Raw genomic sequence first — 14,918 nt, 5'->3', positions numbered from 1 at the left:
GAACTATTTGTTTTCACCTCCTAAATTAGTGACTGGAGCTGTAACTTATGATAAAATAAGTTTATCTATTTGGGATTTTGGAAAATAGTAACAGGAGTCGGGAAGGTCACAAAATTGTTGGGCAACATGTTTCGGTGGATTCCCACACACACTGTGAAGGGACGAATGTCATATAAAACCTCGTAAATATGAAACATAAGTTGAATTGTTTAAATTATCTTTGTTGCAGGTTACTTCAGGCTGCTATTTAATGATTTAACATGATGTATTCTGTGGTTTACGGGAAAAAGAATAGAAAACATGATGGTATTACCTTCTACACTAACTGATATTTGCCAGCATGATTCTAATAGAACGTGTGACAAAGGTGCCCACCTCTTGCTTTTTTTGACCATCAATTGCATGTTTATGGTATCACTCGAATCCATGATCCAAGCCGCAGGGTCTAACTGATGGCTGATAGTTTATTAACTAACTTTATGTTGATGAAAAACTGACAATAATGGGATTATTTTGCAGGTATGATTCGCTGCTGCTTCCCTAATTAAAAATAACAAGAGGGTGCTGCATGAGGCTATAATTGTCAGCAATGTCAAAGAAGGCAACAGTCCTTGAATGCATTGAAACAATTGAGAAAAGCCGCAAAAACTCGTGTGAGACGTTCTCACGGGCAGTGACGGAGCCAGAAATATGGTTCTGCCCGAACTGAAATTTTAAACTTTAGAATCTTTTAATATTTTAAATTGATATACCCGGGCTAATATCATATTATTTCAAAATTATACAAAATTTACATATACATTTTTTTAAAAAAAATTAGACCACCAAGGCTTTAGGAGTATGTGACTCCGCCCTTCCTCACATGTCGTATTTTGTGAGACATATATCTTATTTGGGTCATCCATGAAAAAACATTACTTTTTATGTTAAGAGTATTACTTTTTATTTTGAATATCGGTAGGGTTGATCCGTCTCACAGAATAAGATTCGTGAGACCATCTCACAAAAGATCTACTCTGAGAAAGCTGAGTAGATTCATTATGTTTGACAGAAATTTTTTTTTTTAAAAAAGCAAAAAATACTTGATTTGATTAGATATTATTATTGTCAATGTTGTGGTTTTTATTTAATTTTTTAGTTAAGCTGCATTTAGCGGTTCCTAATTTTGCATGTCTCCACGTTAGGCCGCCATCTCCAACAAAAAAATCTATTTTGGTGCAAATTTTATACTAAAATAGTGCGATTTCTGTACCATATACAACATTCGTCTCCAACCCATTTACTTCAAATCTTACACCAAAAAGAATATTCTCGAAATATTCTTTTTATTTTATATATATTAATTATTATAAAAAAGAATACCCATGGGGGGCTGCAGGAGGAAAGGGCTGCACTATTTTGGCACAATATGCAGCCTTGGAGATGGCCTTACATTCCAAGAATTGTTGCTCATCCTGTGACTAATGAATTTTTTTACCCCAATAATTAGTATCCCGAACTCGATTAGAGATCCATAAATTTTTTAAAAAGCCTCGATTAGAGGAGTTCACAAATCAAATTTGATACCCAAGAAAAATTAAAAAACGAAAGAGAGAAATAAAATCATTAAAATAAATATATTTTCGCACCTCTTTGTATGAATCATTTGGTGAAAGATTTTCCAGTCTTGTGAATTTGGAAATATAGTGATTAATAGTTTCGTGACTGCATTTGCAAAATTTTAACTATTGAATTGTAAAAAAAAAAAGAACCATATTTTTCTAGTGAAAAAATATTATTTTTTTTTCCAAATAAGTTTAAAGGCAATTTTTCTGAAAAAGGAAATAGAGAAAATTGAATAAAAAGGAAAAAAAAAGTAAATATTCAAGGGGACAAGTATTTTTTTTAATAAAATAAATATTTGGAGTCGTGAAATGAGGCGATTACTTCTCCTAAAACCAAACCCTCCCACTCCTCTCTGAAAGCGGCCGGCGGCTTGGTTACAAGTTATGAGCCAGGTTATACTTTGTCTTCAACACCCTTACTTTTTTTTACCCTTTGTATATATATGTATGTTTGTATGTATTTATCTGTGCGTATACGTATATATTGCTAGAATACAGTTCAAAACTCTACCGTCTGGGTCTGTTTTTCATTTGTTGCTGCTTACATGACCTTAATCACCTCCATATTCGGTTTGTACATGGCGTTTCTGTATTGGGTTTTAGTGAAATTTTAATGTTGTACTCGTCCTTCGATGTGGGCTAAGTTCGACTTAATTTAGAAAAAAAATGATTTAAATTGTTGGTATCTGTTGAATTATTATCTTATTAATGTTGATGCGGGTCTTATTATGCAGTTATTGAATCGGTTCTCTCGTGTGAAAATTGAAACCTTTACGGTCTTTTGTTGTTCTTTAAGTGGTAGTTTAAATTCTGATTTGTCACTCATCCTTCTCTGTTACTTGTTAATGTTGTTTTTTATGCATTGTGAATCTTGACTTTTTATGTCGTCTTATTGTTTTTTTTCGGTGCATTACGATGTGAATCGAGTTGTAGTAGTTCTATTTTACTAAAATTGTCGTTTAAATTTTATTCTTGTTACCAGGAAGTGATGCAATGATGTTGTTTATTGCTATGTAAACGGAAAATCTCCTAAAATCTTTTCTGCTTTTTTTTTTCTTTGACACGTGGCTCTCCTTCCCTTTCTCAAGTGAACTTGTGTTTATCTCTGTGATTACCCTTAACGTTTTCATTTCGTAAAATATCTCTATCGTGATTTTGTTTGATTAGAGAGGTAGAAAATTAGTAAGCATGTTGAGTTGTAAAAGCATACGATGAGTTCTATGTTTGCTTGCTGAAAATTGGTGGGTGCACCATTGTTAATGAGTTAAATTTTGGCGTGTTTATTTGATTTTGTTTGTATTCCAAGTGTCGATGTGTAATGAAGTTAGTTAGATGCTGAATATCTAGTTCCAGGGAAATGGATGATTGAAAATGGACTGTCATAAATGTAGGTATTTTCTGTAAGATTGAATTGCATCCACCTGATACTAACCTAGAGAAATAGCTGGAGTGATCTTGATACGTCTTTAACAAGTGATGATTGATTATGGTGGAGATGTTGCTTAAATTACAAACACATTTTACAGCATGGATCTAATCATACTTTGCTTTTTGATATCCAAGACCAGCTTTCTTAAACTGGTGGAATTTTTGGCATTTCATTTCCCATTCGTTCTTTTTTGTTACTCTCCTGTTTTGTGTAAGCCTTGAAGTCTTGATTGATATAAATTGCTCCCGATATTTATCTAACACCTTGATTTCGGGATAGGTAAATGGCAGATACAAATCCAGTGGAAGACACAATGTCTGAGGGGGTTTCAGAAAATGCAGTTCCAGAGAAGCAAGAAACTCTTGAAGAGATGCTTTCTAGACACAGGTAAATCTACTCACATGTTCGTGCATGCATAATCCTATTTAAGTGGTTTTTTTCTGACCTTGTTTCTTTATTAAAGAACGAATAGTGCAATATCGATAAATGCAAGAATATTTACTTCCATAATCTCATCCATAAAGATGATAAATCTTTTGTCCGTAAATTCAATGAATGAATTACCTCTCAATGATCTTGAATGAGATCAGTGTCATGATATATATGATTTATTAAATCAATTGATAGTCGAGACTTGAATAGTATGACAAAGAAATGTTTTTTGTTCTTACCAAATCTAAATTTGGATTTCTGAACTAAATAATCCAAAATTCGTTGTATTTGTTACCTGTTTCCTTGTATTTTTGCCAATAATTTACCTAGCGGCTTTCTTGGATAATCATTTGCTGAAGTATAGCTAGATTGCCTTTCCACTTTGGTTACTCACATAGTCATAGACCTAAACAAACAATAGATGCAAAATGGAAACAAATGGAAAGAAAAAGAACAAAGACTCCTTTTTGCTTTGGGAATGACATTATGCTCCTCGACACCCTTTCTGTAGAAGGGTGAAATGAATTGAAGTAGTTATTGGACATTATTTCCATCAGGAGTGTAGGCTGATTTGTTTCGTATCTGGTAGATTTGGTTGCAATTTTTCTTGCTCTGGTTGCTAGTGATCTGTATTAAATTGCCGAAACTTTGAAATTAGATGATTGTTACAGTTGTTGACAATCAAAGAGCTCTTTGATTATGTTTTTTTCATACGGAGAACGATATTTGTTATGAGCTCAAGTGGAATTTGTTGAATTGCAGAAAAGAGACTAATGATCTACAGAACAAAGAAGTTGCATTAAAAAAGGCCGCGGCAAAAGGTAGCAAGGCTGAACAGAAAGCCAAGAAGAAACAAGTTGATGAAGAGATATCTAGACTTTCAACAAAGCTTAAAGAAGCACAAGCTAAGGAATTGGCTTTGTTAGGCTACAATGGCGGTACAGATAAACAAAAGGGAGATTTGGACAATCTGGTGAAGGCAATTGCTGGGGTTTCAGTCACAAATCAAGCAGAGCAGTCATCAAAACCAAATAAGCACGCAAAGAGACGTGAAAAAAGAGCCCAAGAGGAAGCAGCCAGGGAACGTAGAATTCAAGAAGAGCAGAGCCAGATTGTAAGCCATCGAATTATTGAAGATGAGAAGTTAGAGCGAAAACTAGAACCCCTTGGATTTACCATCAATGAAATAAAAGCCGATGGCCATTGTCTCTACCGAGCTGTTGAGGACCAATTAGCCTTCCATTCTGGAGGCTCCTCTCCTTGTTCTTACCAAGAACTCCGGGAAATGGTGGCTAATTATATGCGGAAAAATGCATCAGATTTTCTGCCGTTTTTTCTTTCTGAAACTGCTGCAGATGAAGAATCTGCAGATTCCATTACTGAGAGGTTTGAAAACTATTGCAGGGACATCGAGTCTACTGCAGCATGGGGAGGACAACTAGAGCTCGGTGCTCTAACCCATTGTTTAAAGAAACCTATCATGATATATTCAGGATCTTTTCCTGATGTAGAAATGGGGAAGGAATACCAGCAAAGTAATGGAACCTGCTCATCATCGAAGTCAAGTATTCTGCTGTCGTTTCATAAGCATGCTTTTGGGCTTGGTGAGCACTATAATTCTGTTGTACCTGCTGGGATTCAATAGTTGCTATTTAGCCATGGTTGAGTTGAAAGCTAACCTACTGTTGTCTTGTTTCTTAAGTCATTCTTTTTTCTTATTGTTATTGCAGACTTTGTTGCTCAAACTACTATTTTTTATGGATATATTTACATGGTCTTGTATTTTATGATATATAAAAGTAATAAAATTCATTGAACATGATGGAGAGTAGACGATTTTTCCTTCTAGTGGCAAACTATAACTAGTTCTATTTTAACTAGTTCTATTTTAAGGGACAAGGAGAACCAGTTATATATTTGCAGCATCGTACGCTGTTGATTTCGAGCGGCCGCTGTCAATTTAACATCTTACATTAACACGAGCCTGATTGGATTTTATTGCTTGGTTTAAAAGCGATGCAAAAAATTATTCCCCGTTAGCCTAGCTATTTGTAGGCGAAGATCCAGTCCTCATTACAGCAGCATGACGCAGACCTGAGGAGTTGCCGATCTCTTGTGCCGTTTGTCATAATAGGCTTTGACCATTGTAGCCACATTTTGGCCATCATAGCCAAGACATGGCACCACGGGCCAATGAGCAAGCTATAAACTCTCCTAACACCGGCATTGGTTGATGATGGATACGGCAAAGCAACACCTACGTTACAGCTTCCGGTTGACGCCCTGCCGTCGCTGTTAGCCTAACCTAATCAGCAAAACAAGAATAAAGATGATAAAAATATCATTATTTAGATTCACAAAGTCGCATGTTTAAAATAACAGGAAATAAAAAATTGGCTTCCGCGATTTATTACATATCATCAGTAACTACCTAAGAACGTTTTTATTAGAAAATATATGGAAATCTTCTTATTTCCTTTAGCACTTGTTCATATATTAAGATTTTAATTCAATAAAGATATAAAATAACAACTGAAATTTAATATGGTCGAAAAATAAGTTGATATAATGGCATATTAATAAACTAATTAATAATGATTTAAATAAAAAGTTATTGAAGCTACCTCTTTATTTAAAAGTCTCCGCTGCGCAGCCGACCAAGTTTGGAAGCTTCTAATAATGTCAAAGTTTTTCGTGGGACAATCGCACTTACAAAAATATAAATACAATTGTTTGACTAAATGAATAAAACCTATTTTTATAATTAATTTCTCCAACTCTTTATGATTGGACATCATATCATATTTGAAAAACGATTTTCGGTATTTTAGTGCATGTCTATTGTGAAGAACAGAAAAATGTTGCATTGCTTCTAAATGTGCCATTTGGCATTCACATAAAGATTTGAAATATTTGTGTCAAAATTATGTTCCACTTTATAGTATTTCTTCTCCATAGATAAATTTCACTTTACAATATATCAAAATAAAATCGAAATTTAATAATTTCTTGATTTTGGGTTTTTTCGGGTTGTAAATTAACATTTTTTTCTATAGGAGAACATTACATTTTTGGTCACATATTTGTCAAATCGAAGTCTTGGTCTGTTTTTTTTTAAAAAAATTTAATTCTTTTTTCCCAACAAATTTACTTTTTTCTCGATGGAAAAAGTTTAAAATTGTCAAAAATCAGAAGAAACATTGCCAAGATTGAAATTTGTTAACATGAATAACCAAAATAAAGAAAATAAACATACATACATAATATAAATTTCTTGAATTTCCTCTTTTTAATTTTCTCGAGTCTGCACAAATGGTCCAAGCACGTATAGTTGTTATATATAATTAACTTTTCATAGAGTTATCTGCCCGATTAAATTTTATAATAATGCTAGTTATAAGAATTATTCGTATTTTACAGAAAAAGATAAAATTATAATGATGTGAGCAGGCTAATTTGTCAACTCGATTGTGCTAGTCTATTACCTAGAAATTTTACTTTATTTGATCAAACTATTATTTTTAAACACATATTCAACCAACCGATTATCAATTTATTATCTTTGGCTCTTCTTCTCATTTGTATGTACAAATATATATCTTATATAAACCCTAAAACTCATCTCCAGTTTTCCAGCAGTGTAAACCTTGAACCTTGATTATTTCTATTTTTTAGGAGTTTTTATCTTCTTCCAGCTCCTCCATCGATGACAGGTAAAAAAAGAGTACAAAATAATTCCTTAATTAACAACAACTCAATGGCACTTGCAGACACCAAGGAACAAGACGGCTTCCTCCCCATTGCCAATGTAAGCCGAATCATGAAGAAATCCCTCCCTGCAAATGCCAAGATTTCCAAAGAAGCAAAGCAAACTGTGCAAGAATGTGTCTCCGAATTCATCAACTTCATTACGGGTATCCACTGATCAATCTTTTTCATGAATTCAATCTGATTATTTATTGTTTGATTATATATGTAATCTAATCTTTAGGTTTACCGTCGCATTTTTTTACAGGCGAAGCATCCGATAAATGCCAAAGGGAGAAGAGAAAGACCATAAACGGCGATGATCTGTTGTGGGCTATGACAACACTTGGATTTGAGAATTATGTTGGACCCTTGAAAGATTACCTCAACAAGTATAGAGAAAGTACTGAGGGAGAGAAGAACACTATGGCTACACAAGAAGATCCTTCTTCGCCGGCCACGAATGGTCATGGCGAAAAAATAGAAGATATTACCGTCTGTAATAGTTCGATTGTATCCATGGGGTTTGCAGCCAGACCTGATGATCATGATTTGTGGGATTTTAAAACATATAATAGTAATTATCTTGGCATTGGTTTACCAGATGATCCCAAAAGAAGTCGTCGCCGGATCGATTATGGCGAACAAATGAATGTAGGGATGATAAGTAATGCTGATGATTTGAAAAATGGCAAGAGCTATATATTTGACGAGAATTCTAATAGGATCATGGAAAGTGTTGGGGAGCATGGGATTGAGTGGTAGATTTTTCTGAAATGGGAAATATATAAATCTATTAATATAAACTGTGTGGTTTTTTTTTTATCTTCTATTGTTATGTCTATGAAATCCCTCTTCTAAAAAGCCAAAAAAAATAAAAAAATATACAGTTTTTAACAACTTCAAGTCTCACGCTCACCCGTTTTCAAAATTTTAAAATGTGAAGTTTATAATGCAACATAAATAATTATATATATTTATCATAGATTTAAATTCAAAATCCATTTGTTTGAAATCTTTAATTTACAAATGGGAACTTATTTTTTAAAAAATATATGTTAATATATTTCAAAATCCCAAAAATTGGAACCATTTAATTTTTTTGTTTTATATCATTTTTTCAAATTTAAATCCTTGAAATGCTCCAAATACTATTTCTGTGATCCTGTCTGTGGGAACCAACTGTATTTTAAGAAGGAACTGCGTGTATTTCAGCTAGACTTTGCTCGCGAGTCGTGGCGAAGGTTTGCCTCCAGGTTTCGTCACCTGTCTGTTTATGTGCTACTTCATTATTACTCCGTATATTGAAGATTTTCTGGGCTTTTTCTTTTTGATTCTTTGGGTAAAATTGGGGATTTTGGGGATTGATGGTGATTCTAGGTAATGGTTCCGAAACTTGTTCTGATTACGTGAACGTTGTCACAAAAGCAATAGACTACATCAACATTTTCGAGCACTCTTACTTTATTTTCTTTGGATTTATTTGAAATCTGCTTAGCTTTTCTCATAAGCTACAGCTTCGAGGCTGTTTCCTTTCTGGTATTCTACTAGCTCTGAGCTCCTTTACATTTTGTGTATTTTGTTTAATATTTTATTTCAATTATCATTTGTAATCTTAGTGATTTCGTATAAATTACATCCAGCATTTTCAATGTTTATGTAGAATTAGTAATTTTGCCAATGGCAGAAATTTTGTGTGATCCTGATAAAGTCTTCCTACTTTCAATCTGGACAAGCTGGAATGTGGAAGCTTATGGTTTTCTAATGTTACATATTTATGATTAGGAGTGGTAAAAGTATGCAGATGCACCTGAAATTATGATCCTTCTCACTTTGAGTTCATTCATAAGATAATCATAATTGAGTAGCTAAAAAAGTAGCCATTTTTTGTTGATTAAACAAACCCTGAGGTTTGGTTAAAAGATTTTATCTTTTGGTGTTGCATCCTACTCTCTATACATGGTTTGTTCTCATATATGATAGCTGAGCTTGGATTATTTGTTTTCTTGGTGAATTCTTGGACTTCGAACTGATTTATATCTTTTTCTTAATTTTGAATGCTCAGGTGGCCAAGGGGTCTGCGCATCTGTTGAGAATTGTGTTCATCTTGATCGTTCTGTTTCGTATTCTTATTTAATTTCTGCTTCCATGCCCTTGAAATAAGAAATGCTTAGATTCATCTTTTACGTGCCCTGCTTAGATATGTCGATTATAGTCGTGTCCCATATCAATAACAGTCTGTTACCTGTTAAATCTAACCTCTAGCTCTTGGAAACTTTAAATCAAATTTCAGAGATCATGTCCACTATGCACTCTCACTCACTTTTGTATTTCCGTTTTCGCAATTTCCACTTCAACCCCACTGACCCATTTTCCCAATGCATTAATTTTTTATTCCCTTTCTCTCCAAGCCACTCCTATACATCAACCCCGCACTCAAATTTAGAAAGCCATGATATGTTTAAGTTTTTCATCGACTCTTTGAAATGTCGCAAACAAAGAGCTCTCACCATCACTAGTCACTTTACACATGTCAAATCCCCTAAAAAACCTCAAGCAGCTTTTCATTTCCTCAGATCTCATGGTTTTTCAGACACCCAAATCAGATCATTGCTTTATATCCATCCCAAGCTTCTTCTGTTTGACGTTGAAAAGATTCTTAAACCAAAGCTTGTATATTTTCAAGAACTTGGTGTCCCAAGTCCTCATCTGGCTAAGTTCATTTCCAAGAACCCGATGCTTCTTGCCAGCAGTTTGGATAAAAAGCTGAAGCCTGGTATCGAGCTCATCAAGAAAGTTCTCGAGCTTAACCGACCAGACAGCGGTAAATGTGATATTAATGATGACCTGTTTCGTATCCTCTCGAGGTATTCTTCTTTTGTGATTGGCGAAAAATCAACATTGCTATCTAACATCAAATATCTGGAAAGTTGTGGTATCGTGGGATCTCAATTGATCATGCTTCTGAAGAATGATCCACGGCTCTTTTCTGTTTCTGAAACCAAACTCAAAAAACTTATCTCAAGGGTTACCGAACTAGGATTTGCCATGGATTCAAGAATGTTTGTTCATGGTGTTTTAGCTTGTTATGGTAACAGTGCTGAGACTCTCAATAAAAAGTACAACTTGTTTCAAAGCTACGGATTCACTGAATGCGAATGCAAACAAATGCTTATCAAAGCACCCATTCTCTTCAAATCATCAGAAGCACGATTAAGGCGTGGAATCGAGTTCTTCTTGAGTACTCTTAAGCTTAACAAATCTGTGATTTTTGGATCGCCATATTGTTTGATGTGTAGCATGGAGAAGAGAATATTACCTCGACATAGAGTTGTGCAGGTGGTGAAATCGAAGAGGCTTTTGAAGAGGTTGCCGAGTATGACAAGTATATTACGTTGGACAGATAAGAAGTCTACGGAGAAATATATTTTGAGGTTTGAGGATGACGCTGAAGAATTGATGTTAGCTTACGAAGGCCATCTTTCTGAATCTTGAAAGAATAGATACTGGATAGTGGATCGATACACAATTAATTTACCTCTGTTTGGAGAGTACCGGCATTCTAAAATTATTCATTTAGTGCCAAAAATTTCATTCTAAATTTATCTCTTAGTACAAATATTTATTTATACCAACCATGTCAAGCACAGACGGAATATGGTTTAGAAATAGTTTACTCGAGTTATTTCTTTTATAATCAATTACTATATTATAAAAACTAAAGTTTTTATTATCTAAACTATACTATATAATAATGCATCAATTCCTTAGTATAGTTATCTTGGTTATTTTATTAGACTTAAAAATACCCTTTTCATTTTTAAACAAAGTTATTAATTACTGTTTGACATTGCATTTTTTTAAATGAAATTTTTTTACCTTGCTTTAATTTAATACAATGCAGAGGTGGTCAAAATTTATTCTTTGAAAACATAAATTATTTTTATTTTTAAAATGAAATAATTTTAGTGATAATTTTAAGTTATCACTAAAATAAACACACATATACAATAGGATATATAAATTGGGTTAGGAAATGTATTTGAAATTATAAAATTATTCATATTTTTTATTTGAAAAAACTTTTTCAAAAATATATTTATGATAATTTTATAATTTCAAATACACTTTTGTAATATATAATAGTAAAAATTTGTGTGAGACGGTCTCACGGTCGTATTTTGTGAGATAGATCTTTTATTTGGGTCATCCATGAAAAAATATTAATTTTTATGCTAAGAGTATTAATTTTTATTGTGAATATCGATAGAATTGACCCGTCTCATATATAAAAATTCGTGAGATCGTTTTACAAGAGACCTACTCATATATGTTAGGTAACCTCAGTGTATATTGACCTAATCCAACGTGTAAATACAAAACATAATTCTGAACTTTGAAGGAAGCCGGAATACAAATTGTATGATCTCGTGGGCAGTACTGTAATTTCACGTCAAATATACTTCTCTTGTGCGCAGAAGGAACTGCATAAATTTCGAGGTGAAACTTTAACATGCGGCCATCGTTTTGCTTGCACCACTGTTCAATAATTATCAGGTACTTCTCTTTTTGTTGCTTATAAATTCAAAAGTCCTTTTTGTATTTCCCATTTCTGTATTGATTTATTATAAATCTTTGTATAATGAACTGCTGCATTTTGTCTTGGAATCTATCAATTGAAAAATATTATTGCCTTCTCGGTGATTCCTCTTTCTAGGATTTATTGGGTTTCTGGCGTAATTTGTGTTGGGAGCCTCGAACAAAGGTGGTTTTTAAAATGTTTTTGAGAAAATTCTGGAGTTTAGATGGATAATCTTGGACTTGGGATCGGTGGTTGTCTAATTGACGGTTTCGATACATGTTCTGATTATATGAACATTGCTGCAAAATCTTTAAACCGTGTAATCAGTGCTTGTTTTAATGTTTATTTGGTCTCGATAGGTCAAGTGTTTTTGCCGAAGTGGGAAATATTGTGGGATGAAGATATAGTGTTCTACTTTCTATCTGGAGTTTGGACAAATTGGAAATGTGGAAGCTTCTAGTTTTTTAATGTGATGATGTACGTTTAGTAGTGGTCAGAGTAAGCGAATGTGTTAAGATTGGCACTTGGACCTAACTCAACCCCAAAAGCTAGCTCAAAGGGGAGGATTGTCCAAGGTCATATATACAACTCTCATGTTATTTATCCAACCGATATGGGACAATTAACACACCCCTCTCATATGGAGCGTGGAGTTTACAAATGACCCAATTATGGGCAGAACGTGTGACCTAATTATATAGGCAGTCCAACACGTAACGGTGGAACTTGGGCTGTGATACCATGTTAAGATTGACACTTGGACCTAACTCAACCCCAAAAGCTAGCTCTAGGGGGGAGGATTGTCCAAGCCCATATATACAACTCCAATGTTATTTATCCAACCGATGTGGGACAATTAACAGAATGCACCTGAGGTTAAGATCCCTACCACTTTTAGTTAAATCATATGGGTCAATACTAATTAACTAGCTGAAAGTAGTAATGTTGTGGATTATACAAATCCAGGTGTAGGTTCCGAAACTTCATCTATTGTGTTGTTTTTTAATTCTTTACTCTTGGGTCGATGTATATATGAAATTGTGATTGCTGAGCTTGGTTTAAGTGGATTTTGGTGACTTCTTGGACATTCTTTAACTGATTTATAGCCTTTTCTTTTGGTTGTTCAGGTGATCAACGGATATTGTGCTTCTGTTGAGAGTTGAGTCTATCTTGATCTGTCTTTTCAAATTCCTGTCTAGTTTTCTGCTTTCCATTATAAGAAAGGCTCAGTTTTTCTTGTGCTGAGCTTAGATTTATATATGATGGTTGTATTCAGATATAACAACAGTTTGTTACCAGTTGTTAGAATCTAATTCCCCTAGCTCGTGGAAACTTTAAAATAAATTCGAGAGTTCATGTCCCCTCTTCGCTCTCACTTGCTTCTGCCTTTCCATTTTCGCAACTTCCACTTGAACCCCGCCAACCCACTTTCTCCTTATATCGATTTTTTTTCTTCTTTTGCTCTGAGCCGTACCTACACATCAACCACACACCCAAACTTAGAAAACCATATTTTGCTCAATTTTTTGATCGACTCTTTGAAATGTCCCAAACAGAGAGCTCTCACCATTACTAGCCAATTTTCACATGTCAAATCCCTTGAAAAACCTCAAGCAGCTGTTCATTTTCTCAAAATTCATGGTTTTTCAGATATCCAAATCAGATTGATGCTTAATAGCCGACCCCAGATTCTTGTACTTGATGTCGAAAAAATACTTAAGCCAAAGCTCATATATTTTCAAGAACTCGGTATCCCAAGACCTCAATTGGCTATGTTCATTTCCAAGAACCCGATGCTTCTCACTTGCAGTTTGGATAAAAAGCTGAAGCCGTGTATCGAGCTCGTCAAGAAAGTTCTTGGGCTTATCCAACCTGATACCAGTAAATGTAATATTAATGATGACATGTTTCATATCCTTTCGAGGTATGCTTGGGTGATTGGCAAGGATTCCAGATTGCTATCTGGCATCAAATATCTGGAAAGCTGTGGAATTGTAGGATCTCAATTGGTCATGATTCTTAAGAACGAGCCACGGCTCGTTTATATGTCTGAGACCAAACTAAAATCTCTTATTTCAAGAGCTACTGAACTTGGATTCGTCATGGGTTCAAGGATGTTGGTTTATGGTGTTTTTGTTTGTTATAGTAATAGTGCTGAGACTCTCAGTAGGAAATACGAAGTGCTTCAGAGTTTCGGTTTCTCCAAATGCCAATGCAAAAAAATGCTTCTCAAGTCACCCCATCTCTTCAAATCGTCAGAAGTGCGATTAAGACGTGCAATTGAGTTCTTCTTGAACACTGTTATGCTCGACAAATCCACGATTGTTGATTGGCCACAATATTTGGTTTTCAGCATGGAGAAGAGAGTATTGCCTCGATATAGAGTTTTCAAGATCCTAAAATCAAGGGGGCTTGTAGAAAAGTTACCGAAAATATCAAGTTTGTTATCCTATACAGAAAAGAAGTTCATGGAGAAATATGTTTTGAGGTTCGAGGAAGATGCTAAAGAATTGATGTTAGCCTACGAGGGGCACCTTTCAGGATCTTGAAATGTAGAGACTTCGAATGCCAATTTTTATAGCATCCAACGGCATATCACTGAGCTAGTTGCTAAATTGTACTCTCATTTTTTAACACCAGGAACCTAGTGCGTTTTCTGAATTGATACAATGTATTATTTTCTGTCGGATGTCGATCATGGAATGTGAAATTCATTTTTAGTATGCGATGGAGCAGATAGCAGGGCAATTTTATTTTCAACGGTTGAATGGCGTGTAGATTTTCATAAAAATGCATATAACATTACTTCTCCTTTGCCCACTAGTTTCATGAATTTTGAAAGAAACAAAATATTATAATTATGCTCAAAATGGAAAACTTTCATTTGGTCTGGGTGATCTGAACCGGAAAAATATTTCAAAAAATTGAATTTTTAATGATTGTGTTCATTTGAAATATATTATATTTGTAACGCAATAAGGGATTTTTTTTTTAAAAATAAATAATAAAATAATTTAACAAACTTTTTTTTTACCATAACAAAATATTGAAAAACCAAAAACTTTCAAGAATAACTGTAAAGCGCGTTTCAAAACCATTTTCATAAAAGAAATAAACGAGGAGG

The 14,918-nt window shown here is 34.1% G+C and overlaps 3 protein-coding genes across 3 annotated transcripts; all 3 read left to right on the top strand.

Moving 5' to 3' along the window:
- The first annotated feature begins 1,884 nt into the window (after positions 1-1,884).
- LOC142539773 (OVARIAN TUMOR DOMAIN-containing deubiquitinating enzyme 5-like) lies at positions 1,885-5,284 on the top strand. Its single transcript, XM_075645465.1, has 3 exons — positions 1,885-1,997; positions 3,313-3,420; positions 4,228-5,284. Exons 2-3 carry the CDS (start codon positions 3,317-3,319, stop codon positions 5,108-5,110), a joined length of 987 nt encoding a protein of 328 aa, XP_075501580.1. The 5' UTR covers positions 1,885-1,997; positions 3,313-3,316; the 3' UTR covers positions 5,111-5,284.
- A 1,786-nt stretch (positions 5,285-7,070) lies between these two features.
- Positions 7,071-8,034, top strand: LOC142538912 (uncharacterized). Its single transcript, XM_075644202.1, has 2 exons — positions 7,071-7,379; positions 7,481-8,034. The coding sequence occupies exons 1-2, from the start codon at positions 7,172-7,174 to the stop codon at positions 7,975-7,977; spliced, it is 705 nt and encodes a 234-aa protein (XP_075500317.1). The 5' UTR covers positions 7,071-7,171; the 3' UTR covers positions 7,978-8,034.
- Positions 8,035-8,330: 296 nt separating this feature from the next.
- On the top strand, positions 8,331-14,520 carry LOC142538233 (uncharacterized). Its single transcript, XM_075643598.1, has 2 exons — positions 8,331-10,704; positions 13,141-14,520. Exons 1-2 carry the CDS (start codon positions 9,511-9,513, stop codon positions 14,341-14,343), a joined length of 2,397 nt encoding a protein of 798 aa, XP_075499713.1. The 5' UTR covers positions 8,331-9,510; the 3' UTR covers positions 14,344-14,520.
- Positions 14,521-14,918: the final 398 nt, after the last annotated feature.

Source organism: Primulina tabacum, chromosome 3 (genome assembly GCF_025594145.1).
Source record: "Primulina tabacum isolate GXHZ01 chromosome 3, ASM2559414v2, whole genome shotgun sequence".
NCBI lineage: Eukaryota > Viridiplantae > Streptophyta > Magnoliopsida > Lamiales > Gesneriaceae > Primulina > Primulina tabacum.
This window is presented reverse-complemented; position numbering and strand designations above follow the sequence as displayed.